The sequence below is a fragment of the Schistocerca nitens genome, chromosome 12 (assembly GCF_023898315.1).
Source record: "Schistocerca nitens isolate TAMUIC-IGC-003100 chromosome 12, iqSchNite1.1, whole genome shotgun sequence".
NCBI lineage: Eukaryota > Metazoa > Arthropoda > Insecta > Orthoptera > Acrididae > Schistocerca > Schistocerca nitens.
Window position 1 is genome coordinate 9,198,119 of NC_064625.1, and position 19,835 is coordinate 9,217,953.

Below are 19,835 nucleotides of genomic sequence, written 5' to 3' on the forward strand. Positions count from 1 at the left end.
CGACAAATTACGTTACCGTGACAGTCTGAGGGACTAGCCTCACGATGACAAAAATACAGGAGCGTCAGGGGTTTCCTGGCTGACCAGTGCGAACCAATTCTCGTCTGCCACAACAAGCTGTACTGCCGTCCTTCCAAAATGGCAGACGAACAGATTTTGGTCACCTGGCACATTTGTGCATCAAAGAAATAACTCTGCCACACGTACTCTGTAAAGGACAGCAAACGAGGTATTTAGATTTCCAAAATATGAAGAGAGGAATGGCACCAGGAGGTAGCAGCACTTCAACTGAAATTGAGGCTAAGTAATACAAAAGGACCTCGCTAATTATTCGCTGAGGCAACTCCCTAAACGTGGTGGTTACTCTACTTTAAAAGGAAGGTAACAGCAAGACAAAAACGACAGGCTTATTTACCTCCTGTCTGTACTGTACAAGATATGCAATAGAATTATTACCGACCGCATACAAAAACACTGGATTTTAATCGAGCAAAGTTAGTAACTAGATACGGCACAAAGGACCGTTTTCAAACTGTGAACAAAATTGTACAATGTACGGTTATAAAAGATCAGAGAGTTTCAGTCAGACTGCAGAGCTCTGTGTGCTCGACTAATGTTCTACACCCTCGTGTAACCCGTTACGAGTGGTTACTTCCCACTCACCCAGAGACGCCTGGTCCTGGCCCAGAAGGTCCATCGCCTCATCCTTCGGCTCCAGCTTGCCGGTGGGGCTCAGCACGTCCGGCTGCTCTCGTTTAATCTCACTCGCTGGCATGGGGCTGATCTGTTGTAAACACAAGTTACAGAGGAAAAGTCAGTTAGCTATTGTACAAGTAGTTCCACTCGAAAAAAGTTGTTACTTTTGCATATCTGTCAAGTTCTGAAAAGGAATCAAGTCCTTTTTGCAGATGAAACGAGCACTGTTGAGAAGCAGAGCAAAAAATAACTTCACCCCTTTAAAAAAAAAAAAAAAAAAAAAAAAAAAAAAAAAAAAAAAACACATATTTATTCTGTTCTCAACAGTCGAAAATATCCCAACTACTATTAATTTAGTGTACCAATAAAAAATAATAATCTGTCAAAATGAAGCTTAAATTTGAAAAACATTATAAGAGACAGGCAAAGTTTTTAGCTTCAGCTACTTCCTAAGTTTGGGGACACAGAAATCAGTAAGCTAACATATTTTCATTCACTGATGCCCTACCAAGATGAATATTTTAGGTAGCTCCTCACTTAGGCAAAAAGCATTCACTGGAACTATATCTTGCAAGCAGCTGTTTAAGCTGTCAAGAATATTATCTGCAGCATGGCACTACATTTGCTCTCTGATGAAATTTGTTGAAAATAATTCAATGCACTTTGGCATCTACATCCACATGGACTCTCTGCAAACCACATTTAAGTGCCCAGCAGAGGGGTCATTGAAACACCTTCACAATTCTCTATTATTCCAATCTAATATATTGTACGGAAAGAACAAACACCTATTTCTCTCCGTACGAGTTCTGAGTTCCCTTATTTTATCTCGGTGATCGTTTCTCCCTATGTATGTCGGTGTCAACAAAATATTTTCGCATTCGGAGGAGAAAGTTGGTGATCGGAATTTCGTGAGAAGATTCCGTCACAACGGAAAACGCCTTTGTTTTAATGATGTCCAGCCCAAATCCTGTATCATTTCAGTGACACTCTCTCCCATATTTCACGATAATACACAACGTGCTGCCCTTCTTTGAACTTTTTCGATGTACTCCGTCAATCCTAACTGGTAAGGATCCCACAACACACAGCAGTATTCTAAAAAAGAGGACAGCCATGCGTAGTATAGACAGTCTCCTTAGCAACAGATATATTCACAGATACAATAACAGAAGGAAAAATGGTGTGCACTTCCCTAGAGGAAGTCTACCTTTTGTTACAGATGTCATATTCCGCTTAGAGACGGCAGCAAAAGTTTTTATTCTGTTACTGCAATTTTTTGACATTGTGCTACTGTAAAGCATGTAAAAAAATACAACAAATTATGTCAGGAAAATATAATGGGAAGACAAGAACAGTGTGAATGACAAACTCTCAATATGTTAATGTGCACATACTTACAAAATAATTGGAGGCATGTCACAGCAAAGAGACAAATTGTGAGTAATGGAGGCCTCGTACCACTGTGTCCTAATACATGGCAACAGAGGCAACAGCTGTAATCACTAGTGAAAGTAACAGAATGGCTACACTTGTGCTATTCACATATAGGCCTTTAAAGTGTGCCATGACATTGTTTCAATTATTTGTAAGTACTAGGGCGGTTTGAAAAGTAACGTCCATTTGGCTGTAAATAAAAAAACTTTCATAGAAAGAAGAAAAAAAAACACTGTTTTTGCTATTTTTGAACACAGTCGCCATTTAAATGTAAGCATTTGTATAACACTTCACTAATTTACAAAAATTCCTTCTTCATAAAATTCTGCCACAGGGCATGTCAAGCCCGAGACGTATGGGGGACAGTAAAAAATGTCCCATTTGAACTGCTTTGAAACCTCTAAAGAGAGTTTTTTGGGCGTTACGAGGACTAGCACTGTCACACCGAGACACGATACCGAACATTGACGTACTGCGACGTCGGTCACGAATGGCTTGTTCAAGTTTCTTTGAAGTTTCACAGTAGACATCTAAAGTAATCTCTCTCTCTCTCTCTCTCTTTTTTTTCCAAACTCCATAAAAACAACCAGCAAAATTTCCTCGGCATACCAAAAAACAGTAGCATTCTGTATTTCACAGGATCTTTTTTATTTTTATTTTCTTTTATTTATTGTTTCTTCAATTGCAGCTCTCGCATTATGAGGTTACAACTTTTCCTAATTTCCCAACCATTACCTGAATTAATTCAACTACATTTCATTATCTTTGTTTTAATTTTTTGTTGCTATTCATCTTATAACCTCTTTTGCAAGATGCTGTACATTCTATTCAAGTGATCTTCCTTAGTTACACGTCCCACAGATGATTTGAAAGAATTTCTTTTATTAAAATTATGTGGAATGAGACAGTTTACAGGATATGTGTACTTGTGTTGCGAACATCACTACTCTTCTCAAATTGTGGTGGATTGTTTTATGGCATTGCAGTTAAAATGTCTAACTCCTTGAAGAGCTATCTACGAGACGACTGTAGAAGAATGCCACTTGCACCAATAAGGATTACCATTGTCCCTGTATGCACTCGTTAACCTTCCACATCCTTCCATCCAACCAAACCTTTCTCTTTTCCTGGTATTCTTAACTGGTACAGTCTTCCTAAATTTCCTTTCCTCAACACTTGCTGTATCAGAAAACACCTATCTCATACACTTATAAGTTCTTTCTATATCTGCCGCTATCATTACTGTTGTTATTGTCGTCATCGCCTACCACAGAAGAAATACTTTTGGAAATATTATTTGAAATTTGAGAGAATTATCAGCTTTAATTAGGCATGATATTTATTTCACTGTGGATAATAAATTCATTTTCTGAAAGTTGATGATATACAGAAAGGAGAAGTATAAATTATATTAATTTCATTTTGTTGACTTTATTGTTCAAGTTTTGGATAGATAATATTTTTTTGTTTTTCAGTCTTCAGCAAAAAGAAACGAATTTCTTGGCTGTCTGTCTTGCGAACATGCAACTGGCCTCGTGAAAAACATGGATTTTCTAGATTCAATCTGCACACTTGAAGTGACTGACCTCGTGCCTTGTTGATGGTCGTCGACAATTCACAAGTCGAATGGGGAGATGCAGTTGTTTGAAATCAAATGGCATGTCAGTGGGAATGATGGGAAGGTGTGGAATGTGCAAATGTTTTCCTTTCAACTTTCCATTAAGAATAGTTGCCTCGATGACATTCAGCACAGGTTTCTTCACAGCGAGTATTGTTCCATTACATAATTGGGGTGGATTAATGTTTCACAAGAGAGTAGTTGGCTCGCCGACTTTGAGTGGTAATTAGTGCGATGGCACACCACGAAGATCCAATGATTTTAAAACCTCGACTGGATAATTAAAAACTTCGTCCGCATTCATGAAGCTGTCAATAGATTTGTACATAACAGAACCGCCAGCAATTTGTTCTTGAATTGTATGGCTGATCTGATTGCACTTATGTCACTGTTTCCAGCAGCCAAAATAGTATGGTGACAATCTGAGGAAAAGCTTTCTGAACGAGGGGTGTGGTGCTAAATTTTGTGGTAGCATCAAATATCAAATGGTAATTTTTATTCACCAGTGTTCAATAGTTGTTTTGAATATGTGGCTGCTGACATATTGCACTGCAAATATACATTCATATTGGTCTTTAATATGAGTTTTTGCTCATGGCTGCAAAGACGTGATACTTGAGGTCAGCACTGAGGTCAATCAGCTGGTGTTTGATGCAGAAATCACTGGAAGAGTTTGTCTAAGGTCACAAAATAATAAAATGAAAGCGCCACCGAATGGCTGTACATCTGATTGTAAATCTTTACCAGTTCAATCAAGTGATTCGTTCTGTTTCTTATGAACTGTGGTGCACTCATATCATACAATGACCCTGCATAAGTTTCATAACTTTAGCCATGCCAGATCCTTTTGAAACATTACATACTAGAGCCGCCAAGAATCCATATCCAATGTTAATCTGAGTGTCGAATGCACTGTTCATCCAGCATCTAATATAATAACGTAGTTGCAATATCTGATGAAGCAAGAGCCCAAGCAATTCCACGTTGAAATCGAAAGTGAGCTAACAGAAAACTGGTGAGGAACATTCTTCCAGTGCTGCCAGGCACACTAAGGAAGAACAGACTACCTCTGCCATTTGACATGGCATTTTTAATTGTGTTGCAGACCAATTTTTGTTCTGCAAGCAAAAGTTGTTCATTTGCATGAAAGTCATTAGCGTGTACTGCTATTCTCTCACTAAACTGATGGAATTGTCTTCGCTAATAGTAAGAACATAGTGCAAAATATCATTTATCAAATACTCTCTGAATTTTTCCCACAAATCTTTTGGGTTAGATGGCAAACATGTGGTCAATACGATGTTCGAATTTGTCACAGATGACAGCTGACACATGCAGCCACCAATGTCGTTTCCCAGTGTTGGTCTTTCTTGAGCAAATGAAGATTTAGGCAAGCTTCTCTGTATGTCTGGCATTCTATGTCATCAACTAATTTCGCATTTGCAAATGAAGTAGGACTAAAACCAACAGTATTCTTATCTAGTAACACTTTGTATGTACTGTGTAAACATGGCTCATTATGTCAGATGAATATAGATTTTGGTAGACTTCTTCACACATGCCTCACTTACGCTGTTGGAATTTCTTGATGTAGCATTCCATGTACAGTACTTTGGAACTTACGCATACAATAATGTCTTGGCAAATACATCTTCTTCACACTCTGCAGAAAATGCTACAAGTGTTGTGTGCACTGGTTCACCAACAACATTTCACGCAGTGCCTGCCACGAAATACACCCTTTGTTCATTTTCAAGATGAACGTTGAGATGAACAACACTGGGACGGCAACTGTGTATTGTGGAAAAAAAAATGGTCAAGACAGCCTCATTGCTGCTGATACATCAACCTCTTTGAAACTGACTCACTTCTTCATTGCAGGTCTGTCAATATTGACTACTGCTATATCGCTACCTATGTTGACGTATTTGCATACGTACTTGATCGATTTGATGGAATGACAATGACGATATGAGCTTTAAATGTTTTCAATAACAAAGGAGACCACGGCACAATCCATCTGCTGTCGATTTTCATTCTGATTGTCGTTGTTTGACTTCCACCTTCTGGCTTTTGGCGTCCGTATTGTGGATGTCTCTCACCACCAGTGCGTGTTTCACGAACTAACTCTCTGGGATACTTTTTCACACATTCGTTATCAACCGTGCAGCTTGAGCAGGTTCAATGCTGTGCACAGTCCACGCACCATGTTTTTCATCACAATACTGTATCGAACAGTGGTACATCTTCTTCGGGATTAGGAATTTCTGCACAAAATTTTGAGTGCTACGAGTCCTCTCTTCTGCCATTCAGTTGCATATGTCCGGCAGTGTATTTCACTATAAATGTGATGCTTCACAATTAAGTCCATCAATTTAGCGAGTTTTTGCTCATATATTCGTGCAGTCAAATCGTGTCGATCGAACGGATGCTGACCGGACAATAGAAGCTCTTTTATTTCGTGCCGTGTCAGATTGCGTGTAAATGCGATGAAAAAGTCAGAGCGGCCATACGAATGGACGTGTGTCGTGGCATCTTGTGTATATTCGTGCTTTTGCCATGAGCTGCCACTCGACACAGCTGGGAGTATGATCATTTTGCCAATGTCAGAAACATTTCCACAGTTTGTAACTGCATCTTGCAAATGAATGTATTCTTCTGAATGCAATGATGTTTGATGAAAGTGAATGAATAAAAACATTTGTATTCAGTTTTAGCATACGTGTCTACCACATGCCAATAAAATATTTGACGGCATTGCGGAATACGATTTGTTCCATTCTGACGTATCATTATACGGTGTGAATTCACTGCTGGCACTTTTTTTTATCAAGTTTTTCACATGTAAGAATAAAGGAAAAGGATTAGTTTGCATAATATTGAAGTGAACAATAATGTGGAAATTGTAGGCCTGCCTTAATGCAAAAACTTTTGTTGTTTATTTATTTATTTATTTATTGAACAATGGAAACTCCAGGTAGGAATTTCAACAATGTAGGAAAAGACAGACTGATATTTACAGTAAAGAAGGCACATCAAGGAATATGCATTCTGGCCCGAGAAGTGTCTTTTAATTGTGCATGTCTGCAACCTGAGATATATATTTATTCCCAAACTAGTTTCAGTGACAAATATCACTACCATCCACGGGTTCCTCAATTCTTATTTACTATACATCACAGTATGGTTTTACGATCGTTGCCACCACTATTTCTGGCATACTTTCTGAGTTTTTCTCGGCATACATCACGTCACTTGCAATTTTGTTGGGTGGCACACAGAAAAAAAAATAACTTTCACACCTTGTTCATAATGCAAAACATGTGACATATGCGAACAGGTGGCTCGTGAACATTCTCTTTCAATTCTCGCAGCATATTGGTCTCCTGATTCCGACATGCGCAACTGAGCAGCACCTCTTCCAATTGTTACAGCATGTCACGCTTCTGATTTTGATGCACTTGAATCAGCAATTTGTAAATAATCTGCTACATTCCTTGATGCACGTTGCTCTTGTGATTGTGATGCACACGATCAAGTAGCAAGTCAACATTCTCTTTCGATCCTTGCCCCGTGTTGATCTCGAGATTCTCGTGCACGTGAATGTGCAATTCATAGACGATCTGTGTCATTCCTCATTTGTTTGAGAAATTCCAATTCAATGTTTCTATGTGCTGTGCTGGTGGATCTACTAAGTGACGAATGTTTGGGAGGCATATTTTTTGAAAAAGCTATTAACACGATATACGCTTGTATAACCAAAATATTGTTCATTGGTTCAATGAAAAAATTCTAAAATTACTGTTTGCACTGGAAAATTTCAATTTGGCACTATAAAATGCTGATCTGCTTCTTTCTGTCAAACTCAAATATCTCACAACTGCCACACTCTTTCAAATACACTTGCCGGTATGACACACATGCTGCTTACTGTTTTATCACAATCACACGAGCGTTATGGCTGCGCATAAAATATGAAGAAACAAACAAACATTGACTTTTATACATGGTGCCCCATTTACCTTGACCAACCTAAATTACTGTTTGTCCAGATGCAAATTACAAAATGTTTCAAGCAAATGGTCGTTGTCGCTTTGTTTATCACAAAGATATGAACAGTGGTATAACTTTTTTAAATGGCACCCTGTATTTTTTATTCGGTAATTCATTTTCTCTCCTAAAGACCAATTTAAAAATGTATCACAGTGTACCATTCGCTGAAAAACTAAGTTATTAATTACATAACACAAAATTGACGCTCCCAGCACTTAGTGCAGGTACTCCGAGTAATGGAACACATCTACGTGCTGATGTTGACAGCGGACAAATGTAAACACAAGTAGAACGACCACCCGTCATTCCGTCAGCCATCATCAGTTGAAGAGTTGTGTGAGTAGAATGTACACCAACAAAGAGAAGGTAGAAATGCTACTCATTTATGGGGAATGTAAGTTAACAGAACAGTAATTGCAATAGTTTTCTTATTTGTGAGTACATTTAGTACAGTTGTTTAGTCCTATTAAATACTGTTGTGTAAAGTACGCATCCAGTAAAGGCTACTTTCCTTCCTACAAACTGCATTGATATAATATTTCTTTTATTGTTGTTGATTTTGAAGGTAGGCGAAATGCTACGCAGGCAGCAGAACTGTACAGAGAGCGATATCCTGACAAGAAAGCACCTTCCCGATCGATGTTTTCTCATCTTGTTGCCAAGCTTCAGGAAATGGGGAATTTCAACAAACGACAATGCAATCCTCGTAGCACTCGCGGAGATGAAGCTGCCAAAGTTACTGTTCTCGCTTCCGTTGCCACGAATCCACATGTGAGCACACGACAGCTTGAACACGAGTCTGGCATTCCTAAAACCAGTCTACATTGGATTCTTACACGTCACCAATTCCATCCTTACTATGTACACCTACATTGAGAATTGCACGGGAATGATTTCCAGAATCATGCACAGTTCTGTCAGTGGGCACAGCAGCAAATCCTCATCAAACCGAACTTCTTCTCCGATGTTCTATTTACCGACGAATGTTCCTTCTCAAACAGAGGACAGGTAAATACAAGGAACACGCATTATTGGTCCAGCGACAACCCACGATGGCTTAGACAGGTGAAACATCAGCGTCAATGGAGAGTTAATGTCTTAATGCTTGGAACTACAATTATTGGCCCTTATTTCATCAACGGTACGGCATATGCCAACTTCCTCAGATGAATTCTTCCTCCTCTTCTGGATGAAGTGCCACTAAGAACCAGAATGCTTATGTGGTATCAACACGATGGATGTCCAGCACATAATGCCTCGCGTGCACGCCGTGTTCTGAACCGAAGGTATCCTGCCAGATGGATTGGTCGAGGTTACCAGTTACTTGGCCTGCTACGTCTCCCGATTTAAATCCTCTGGACTTTTTTCTTTGAGGATGCATTAAAGACGTCTATCACGATATTCCAACAACTTCAGAGGACATGCAGGAACGCATCCTGCTTGCTTATAATTCTCTTCAGCAGGCATCACTGGAAGCAGTAAATAATTCTTTCATTCGACGAGTGCACCAGTGCATCGGTGTCCAGGGTCACCACTTTGAGAACCTTTGAATTTTCTACTCCTTGGCAATGGTACAGGAGAGTCAAAGTTAATTTTGTGTTATGTTTTTATTTGGTTTTCATTTGTTTTCTGAGAACTCCAGCAACTGGACAAGTATGTGATCCTAGGCTCAAAGTCAATGTTGTTTTATGTAATTAATAATGTTGTTTCAGTGAATGGTACACTGTGGTACATTTTTGAATAGGTCTTTTGGAGAGGAACTGAATTACCGAATAAAAATACAAAGTGCTATTTAAAAAAGTCATACCGCTGTTCAAATCTTTGTAAAGACAAAGCTACAATGACTGACTGATGTCTCCGATGGCTAAAGAACATTTGCTTGAAACATTTTGTAATTTGCATCTGGACAAACAGTTATTTAGGGTGGTCATGATAAATGGGACACCCTGTATATCAGATGATTATTACAAAATAATAATAATTATTACTACTTTTATATTACTATCCTCATTATTAGTGGCAACAACTGATACTGCCAAATCTACACTGTTGGGAGAAGCAAAAAAACAGTGTCTCTCTGTTTGTACAAAATAAATAACGTAATAAGAATGTTCTAGAAGCTGTACCAGGAAAGTGACTGGTTGTAAGTGTCAATATGTAAGCTTTTAATTAAATGCCATCAATATGGAGACATGATGTTTTATTTCTAAAATATCCATATAGAAATACAGCAGAGATATGTTAAACAGTTGAACTGCAGTCAACAAAATACATTCCTCATTTCTTTTTAATTTATTATAAGAGAATAACAAAATTAAACTAAAGAGAAAATCTCTCAATATTAATCTCTGTTTCATACACATTGCCACTCTCAGGATCAAATGTTACAAAGCCTACTGTAAAAACTCCCTGGGCTGTTGAGGAAGAAATGGCAACATTGTTAAAGGGGTCATTCTCCTTATCAACAGATAAACAATGCTGGTCTTTCATAAGAAGAACATCACCTTTGACATTTTCTCTTTTCCACTCAATGAGTTTTTCCAGTCTTCTGTTTCAGAATAATAATTTTTAATAGCTATTACAGATGTACAACACACTTTGACCATATCAGATTTTGAGATTTTATATGCCCGCATCAACAACGTTGCAGCTGCGTCTTTAGAAGCGAAGTAGTCAGTTATACACGTTGGAATTACACAGAATGGTTTCACGGCTTTAGCCGAGTCGACAATCTTATGGAACAGGGCATCAGTTAGCATTCTCCATTTCTGAAAACACGGAACTTCGAACATTTCCGGTTTCCGTGCTGCAAATGCTCACAGGCTTTGAGAATACGATATCCGTCCATACCGTAATGACAGAGGTAGACTGTTTCCCACTCTCGCTGCAGACCGAGAAACAGAGTAGTAAGTTTGACACTTGTCCTAGATAACAGAACACAGCATGTCATTTTCAATGGAGAGAAGTCTTCCAAAGTAAGAGTGATTTCAGGTGTGCCGAAGGGGAGTGTCGTAGGACCGTTGCTATTCACAATATACATAAATGACCTCGTGGATAACATCGGAAGTTCACTGAGGCTCTTTGCGGATGATGCTGTGGTATACTGAGAGGTTGTGACAATGGAAAATTGTACTGAAATGCAGGAGGATCTGCAACAAATTGACACATAGTGCAGGGAATGGCAATTGAATCTCAATGTAGACAAGTGTAATGTGCTGTGAATACATAGAAAGAAAGATCCTATATCATTTAGCTACAATATAGCAGGTCAGGAACTGGAAGCGGTTAAGTCCATAAATTATCTGGGAGTACGCATTAGGAGTGATTTAAAATGGAATGATCATATAAAGTTGATTGTCGGTAAAGCAGATGCCAGACACAGATTCATTGGAAGAATCCTAAGGAAATGCAATCCGAAAACAAAGAAAGTAGGTTACAGTTCACTTGTTCGCCCACTGCTTGAATATTGCTCACCCGTGTGGGATCCGTACCAGATAGGGTTGAGAGAGAGAGAGAGAGAGAGAGAGAGAGAGAGAGAGAGAGAGAGAGAGATCCAACGGAGAGCAGCACGCTTCTTTACAGGAGCATTTAGTAATCGCGAAAGCGTTACGGAGATGATAGATAAACTCCAGTGAAAGACTCTGCAGGAGAGATGCTCAGTAGCTCGGTACGGGCTTTTGTCGAAGTTTTGAGAACATACCTTCACCGAGGAGTTAAGCAATATATTGCTACCTCCTACGTATATCTCGCGAAGAGACCGTGAGGATAAAATCAGAGAGATTACAGCCTACACAGAGGCATACCGACAATCTTTCTTTCCGCGAACAATACGAGACTGGAACAGAAGGGAGAACAGATAGAGGCACTCAAAGTGCCCTCCGCCACACACCGTCGGGTAGCCTGAGGAGTACGGATGTAGATGTAGATGTGCCATTATATATTCTGTGCCATCACAGAAGTAGAAAATTGTAGCTTCATAATAATAATTGCATATTACATTAAATTTCAATCAAATGCGCACGCCACGCACCTGCTGAGGCCCACCCTTGCCTGCCACCTGCGGAGAGGTGAGCGGCGATGCGGACGGTGAGGTGAACGATCGCGGCGTGGGCGGCGACAGCAGCTCGGCACCGGACCCGGGGCCGCGCACTCGCTGCTCGCCCGGTGTCAGCTGCAGGCTCAGCTGCTGCTGCTGCTGTCGGAAAGTCGATCGTTACCTCCGACACTTCTCGTCACTCGTGTCGATTCTGGTTTGTAGGCGGTACTGAGAGACACTTATGGTAAATGTGAAAAAAGATACAAGTTCACGTGCTTATCAGTACACAGTATAAACCACCAATCTTCAGAAAGTGAAAGATGGAGGAAACATTCTTTCTCAAATGACATTTCCAAAATTCTGCTCCTAAGGGAGTGAAATTATGGGTCGAAGCCTCTCGTCATATTGTCACCTCGCTTATGCTCCTTTAGCTGCAAATGTGGTGTGTGACGAGAATATTATTTATCGAGGGCTCTCGGTGAAAAATGGTTTTGTGAAATTCGACCCTCAGGAACTGAAATTAATAGCAAAGTGATTTTACAGTTGGACACTGTCTTAACAGACACCTACGATCGAAGAACTTCTTAAAACTCAGTTTCTAGGGAGGTGTGGGTGGTAGAAAATTTTTTGTACTGATGCCCTGTTTAAATTACACCCCAGAAACTTGAAATTTTGAGACAACATCCATTATGTAACATAGGTGGGCACTAAGAAATGATTTTAGAAAATTCACTGAGTGCTCACATCAGTATTCAGTTTTTTGTGTGGGGATGCGACAGTCTACAATTTCACTACCCGACATCTGGGCTAAGTCGACAGTCCTACAAACGTGACCTGTGAACATTACATTTGTTATGCACTGTCGCCATCCTCTCAACAATTACTTCTCTTTATTCTGTCCCTAAACGGGGGAGGGGGGATGATGATGATGATGATGATGATGATGATACAAAACAAATATTCGTGACTTCACACTACAGCTCTTATGACACACGCAAATAATTGACCATGTGGGTTGCATTGGAGCTCCTCAGATAGAAATAGGTTACACAGCCATGAAGAAAAATCATGGAACACAAACAATGGGCAACAGCGACAAAAAAAGTGACACCCTCTGAAATAGTGAAAAGCATTGATCATTTGAAGTACAGCAAAACACCACTCTCACATTTTTGAAGGATCTTTAAAAAATGGTGTAAAAAAATAAGAAAGTGAAAAAAGTGGAACCACCTAACCCTTAGCATTTTCATAGTTTATGTATGATATATGTTCATGATATGTATCAAAATACTTGTGAGAGACTTGTTTATTATGTTATAAACTTTTTCTGAATTTGTTACTACGTTCAGCCACTGACGTGACATTTCCTGACACTTTGGCACAATTTTATCGCACTAAAAATGCCACATTTTGGACAAAAAACAGTGGCATACTGAGCAGCTCCCATGTTTATTCAAGTGTTTGTGAAGCCAAGTAGCCATATTTGGTGGTTTCGTGTCTACATCTGCGTACTAGCAAAATATGCAGTTTTTAAATGTTGCATTGCGTTAAAGATGCCTCCAAAAAACATCATTTTCAATGCCATTTGTCCTGTTAAATTGTTGAGAAAAATTGAGATTACTAGCTGAACATAGTATCCTGAATTTATTTGGTTGTTTTAGATTTTATAATGAAAAGTAGGCAAAATAGTGTGAAGTGTGTTAAATATAGTGCACGAACATAGAGATAGGGCTATCATACAGATTAATCTGTTACCACCAGCTTCTATTTCACATCCAAACTCATTGGCTTTGGCAACTCACAACCATACTATCATCATCTCAAAACTTCATTTAGATCTTGGGCTATACTACAGATCAATCTGTCAATGCAATCAAGATATCAGTGTGTGTGTGTGTGTGTGTGTGTGTGTGTGTGTGTGTGTGTGTGTGTGTCACATAAAATAATATTAAGCCATTTTACATACTAAACTGATCTTAATTTGGATGGTCTTACATACTGACATAACGAACAAATAGGTAGTAGTTCTTTTGCAATATTTTTTCCTGTTCATGAAGACAATGAAAAGTTTTGATACCTACACTTGCACCAGAAATGCAGCATTTTATTGCCCACACGGCTGCATTTACAACTGCAATAGAAGGGGTCTTACTAACACTATCATTGTTGTCCCGTAAATGAAAGTCAGTCATACATTCAACAGATACACTTTCAACACCAACGCCAGTAGGTACAAAATTGTTGCACTGGATGCTCCAATTAAAGGCATTCTTACAATGCAGAAAGCAGAGTTTCATTGTCATCATTATCACACAGATGTGCTATGTCAATCCATTTCCTTCACCTGCTTGAATGAATTCCACTTTCTGACTGGAGCTGGAGATAGAGGGCTGCTTAAACTCTGTCCATACACTGACAATACAGTGCAATGCATCTAAAATTGCCATTTTAATGGAGGCTTTAATGGAGCTTCTGTCAAACTTCTGCACAATAGCTTTCCCAAGAGAGTAATGCCCAATTCCAAGGGTCACACTTTGCCCGTGTAGTTTGATGGAATAAATTGTAACTACACACTGTGCAAAATTATATTTTTTGGATAGGTAGCAATTCACAAGCAGGAGAATTTTCCTATTGTAGATTCCAATTCTTGCATCAAGACTATGCAACTGCTTCTCAAATAGTTTTGATCCCATCATCGCTTTATTATTGCCACTGTAGTTTGTGAGCAATGTTTTTACATTTTTATAATAATGTAGTTTTTTTTAATTTGCCAATTACAAACAGTTTAATTTTATCAGATACATCAGCATTTGTGCCTAGCTTTAGCTTAGCTGGAAATAAGGCCAGTTTCATCTATGTTGAAGATGTCCTTTGGTTTATACTAATTTTTTTAAGTTCTTGTGATCTACCCTCTGCCATTCAGTAACCCTTTTTTGCATTTACAATGTTTCCTTCACCAAATAAAATTTTGTATACAACCTTATAGTGCTTCTTGAGCCTATCAATACACCCTTTAGATGCTTAGAAGTACTGGATTACCATCAGTACTATTTTGCACAACAGTACGCCATTCACGGGGATGTTGAGAATACATCCTGTCTGCAACAAGTTATTCGTGATTTCTTCCGGCTCTGCATATTTCATGGTTTTCTGATCCAGTCCAACGTAGAGTCTTTGTTTTTGACAATAGAGTTCAGCACAGACACAGGCGTCACTAAACTTTGCACTAATACAATGTGTGTTCCATGAATAACTTAAAACTATTTCAAGAATTTTTACTTTATTTTCTATCAAAAGGATCTTCCTATCCCTTTTCATAATTTATTTATTTATTTACAAGTCAAGTTCCGTAGCGCCAAATTGAGGGGAAAATCTCCAAGGTCATGGAACGTGTCAGTACATGAAATTACAACATAAAAGTAATAACAGGTAAAAATAAAATGTTTATGAACCCAAAAAATGTCAATCCATAAGTTTAAGTAAACACAATCAACAATACCAGCTTAATTTTCCGACCATAAACTACAACAGAAAACACAACTTCTACTTGAAAGAACGAGCTAACAACACAACATTCAATCACTTACATACAACTACGAACGTTAACAGGTAGATACAATTAACTCTCGGAACGGTGGCTGGCAGGAGTATCTGTGTCAATCAAAATTGACTTGCCACAGTCTATAGCGGCACCTCTGTTGGCGCAGCCACTGTATTCGACCCTAGTTAGAAGACAACACTGTGTTTAGTGCTTATACAAACTATAAACAAAACTATATTATTAGTTGTAAGTATTGGGAAGCAGACGGCCTGTGTATACAATTGTTGCCTCATGTTCGAGTTAATACTGAAACAATATGGCTATAATAATATCATGATGTTACTTTTAGTGTAGCACATAGTATTGGAAACCAAGCATGGTAGTCACCAAGAACAAGTGAATGTTCACCTGAAGTCACAGCTTTTTCTGACTTCGATCGGAACAGTTACTCCCATTGGCCACTGGGCCGAGCAGACCTCAGCAGCGACAGCTAACAAATCACTAGTGCTACGTATTGTTCAGACATTTACCGACTCAGATCTGCTGAGTAGACTGCTCAGGGGTCAAGAATGTTAACTGTGTAATGTTTGTAAACACTACTTCAGGAAGGATAACTCCATGCCAGACTCATTTAATGGCAACGGCATCAGTTTTATCCCACAAATATTGTTTCATAAGGCATAGATCATGGGAAAATTATAAAAACGTTAAAGGAAAAACAGGTGAGAATCAACACTGCAAAAAAAAATTAGGGGAGCAATAAAAATGTTGTAAACGGCAAGAAAATGCTAATTCCAGAAAAGTAAAAAAATGGGTTATACATTACTCAAGGACACAATCCCGTGTAAGTATTTTGTCAGATTTGCAATCGACACCTTCTACAAAACGTCAGATGAATTTGACCACAACATACAGAACCTGATAGAAGAGATGTGCAGTGCATAAAAGACATCTGAAGTTCACAAATTCATACACAAATTCATACTCCTTTGTCCCATTTCTGCAGTGATAATACAGCTGCCACTTCCCATAAAAAAGAGATGGTATGTATAGTCCTCCTTGTAATTCACATTGCGAAGCAATACATGTAGTTCACGTTTCTAAAAACTCTACGTATATGTATACGTTCCAGCAAAACTGTATAATGTAAAAACAGATATCTACACAGATGGCTTACTACCTACAAGAATGAGAACCTCATGCGCTCCTAGGAATGAGTATAGAGTTAGTGAAGGAAAGGGATGGGAATGACATGCAAGCATAGCTCTGAAATCCCAACTAAACTTGGTAGACATTTGGCTCACTACCTAGGAAAAGCTACTGTGTGAGTGACGCACTTCTAACACTGGTGTCTACGAGGAAGCTCTGTACAGCTGGGAGCAATGACTAGAAAAATATAGTGTCAGGTGACGTAGTTGGGAAGCGCTAGGTAATCAGCTAGTCTATTTATAAAATGAGTAGAAAAATGAAGGATACCCAGACAAGTACTCTGACTCTGACACTGCCTCGTCGACAGTATCTTTCACAAAACAAACAGTAAGAGAAATTTTTACAGGTAGTCACCTAGTGAGAGACAATTGTCATTCGGGTGACCGGATGTGGAAGAATGAGCTAGAACACGAGTTACTAGGCTGTCATCTCTCGAAACGGACTGAATGTATCGTGTGCCAAAAACTGTCTGCAACAAGTAGGTGCTCAGCTTCAAAGGTACCGGGGCACAATTAACTGTGAACAGATACGACTAAGTTACAATGAAAACTGTCGGCACAACTAATAATGGCACAGGTTAAACAGATACGCCCGAGTTCCTACGGTCGTACGTTTGTGGTCGACCTGCAGACTCGTAAAATTCAGTATCTGGTAATCCCGGAGACAAGTAATACGATACCTACGACAAGTGAAAGATCTCTAATAAAGTGGTATCCTGAAATATAGCCAGTGGCACTGACGAGATCACGAAGACTGTGCTATGTTCACACACTTTCCTAGTGGGACCAGAACCTAGCAGCTGGAGTGCGCTTTTCTCAAGGGGGCAAACGGAGGCACTGACAGCAGAACTACGGGTGATATGACGGAGTAAAATATTGCACAAGTCACGTAAATGTTGGATTTCTACTGTTGTGATTGTTAACAGGCATTTTGTGGGTATTCTACACAAATACTGTAAAAGAAAAGCTTCTTGAAGACTCAAAGTTTCTGCAAATGGAATTATAATTACCTCACTTTCAATCTTTGGCAACAGAGAGATCAGAGTAGCGAGGGAGGGGAAAAAAGGCACTGAAGAATGTCTTACATCCAGGGAGATGGAAAAAACAATACTGTTATACGATTCGCCTCTCGTAATCAAAATGCCATTAACAGCTGCAATCAGTCACAGCCTCTCAGAAAACAGCTTTACGGACACAACAACGCTGAAGATCTGAGGAAAGCAGATTCCGGCACTCTCTCCTAGTCGAGGGAGAAAACACAGCATTACCTTATAAAAGGAACTGACCAGTCATTCACCGGGCTACTTTAAGAGAAACTCACATCAGCTTTACCTCTGCCCATCGGCGTTTGGCATTCGGGAGGTTACTTTCAGAGCAGGTGCTGTCGGGAGGAACAGAGGATCCACTCCTCATTTCGAGACACGAGATCGAACTACTCTGAGAAAGCATAATAAAACCCAGAGAAAATTACGCACATTCAAAAAAGTTGCCCTGTCTGTCATACGTAACGGGCTGTGCGATATAAGATCTCCGATACCACTTTGTTGCCGTCTGCTCACTGCCAGCTCCTTTTTCACAAACCGTTCGTTCACGGCACGTGTTTTTCGTTTTTAGCCCTCCTGTCATTTTTGTTTTCATCTATAACCCAATATTTGTGTTTACAATACACTTTTGCCTTACGTGATGCATGCGTATTTTGACTTTGATCTTTTGTCCTTAATTTTAATGTTTTTACCACTCTTGTAGCTCTGGTGGCTAATCAGAAAGCAGTCACAATTATTCTTCGATTACATGAGCCACATTACAAGACTGTCAAAGACCAACTGTTCAAAGAACAGCATGTGCTTGCATATAGGCAGTATTTTAAAGTAACTAACAATTTAATTTTCTGAAGAACATGTGTAAATTTTAAGAAGTCTAGTCACATCAATGATAATAAAAAAGGACTAATTGAGAATGACTTTTCTGCAAAGAAAAAATTATTAATTATTATCTTACAGCTAGATGCTGTTGCTGCTGGTGGTAAAGTTGTTGCTGAGGCTGCTCAAGTTGCAACTGCTGCTGTTGTTGTTGTTGTTGTTGCTGCTGCTGCTGCTGCTGCTGCAGTTGCTGTTGTTGTTGCAGTTGTTGTTGAAGTAACAGCTGTTGTTGTTGTTGCTGCTGCTGCTGCTGCAGGTGCTGCAGCTGTTGTTGCTGCAGCTGTTGTTGCTGCAGAATGCGATGCTGCATTTGCAACTGCAAAAACGACAGTAGCTGGGATACATACGGGTGTAATTTTTCAAATCAAACAATCACTGTCAAAGGTATCCACTGCTCGTGAATGAGACAGACCTGCTCAGTAAAACAAAGCAAACCATCATTCTTATGTCTAGGCAGTGTATAATATCCATTTACCAGTCCTAATGACCAAGAAATCATCTGCACAATGAGAGTTTATCCATGATTATTTCATGACTCATATTTGCTTTACAATCCAATGAGTCTCAACTTAATGTAATGCCCTGGATTGTTTCATTCTTCAAGAGTAGTAATAGTTATTTGTAAATTTCATTTCTTGTTCAACTGAAGTGCATCAGGGTGACTACTCAAACTGAGGAGATTGGGAATTCCAGGTACGGGGAGAAAAATGACGTCATACAAAGCTCCTGAGAAATTAACTGCAAGTGGGGTGGTGGGGAAGGAAGGTATCGATCATCTCACAATAAAGACTGTTTTTCCCTCTCAGCTGCAGTTTAATTGTAGTTCTTGAATGTTGATAATTTATATGGACCAATATTCAAATAATCAACCCACTCTGAAATACTAAGTGTTTTGAAATTTATGGTTTATAACTCTCAATAAAATGAGAGGGGGGCGGGGGAGGGCGGGGGGGGGGGGGGGGGCGGAAGGAGAGGGGGAGAATAACTCCTTAATTTTTTGTGGAAGTTGATGGACTTTATTTAAACATGCTCATAGTGCCTACATAAGGAAGTTAAGTACTTAAAAAAGATCTAACAATCTTGTTGCTACAAAATATAGGTAATCAAAACAAAAAGTCTGGTTTTCAAACACAGTATGGCAACTACTTTCTATAATTAATGTGGATACAAACCAGTGTTCACTAATGCTGTTAAAAGCTAAGCACCTCTCACATATGACAAATTTCTTTTCTGAGAGAGAGAGAGAGAGGGGGAAAAAAAAAAAAAAAAACAAAACAAAACAAAACAAAAAAAAAAAAAAAAAACTATTGTTCATGATTTTGACTTT

General features: G+C 39.1%; 1 protein-coding gene across 1 annotated transcript in view; it reads right to left on the reverse strand.

Annotated features, from left to right (window-relative positions):
- The window catches only part of LOC126215310 (histone-lysine N-methyltransferase 2D-like), a 459,193-nt gene that overhangs the window by 105,179 nt on the left and 334,179 nt on the right, over window positions 1-19,835 (reverse strand). The window contains exons 58-60 of the mRNA XM_049941991.1: window positions 18,588-18,824; window positions 11,835-11,999; window positions 664-784 (exon numbers count right to left, since the gene is read on the reverse strand). Of these exons, the coding sequence (XP_049797948.1) occupies window positions 664-784; window positions 11,835-11,999; window positions 18,588-18,824 (523 nt within the window). The remainder of the gene's footprint in view (window positions 1-663; window positions 785-11,834; window positions 12,000-18,587; window positions 18,825-19,835) is intronic.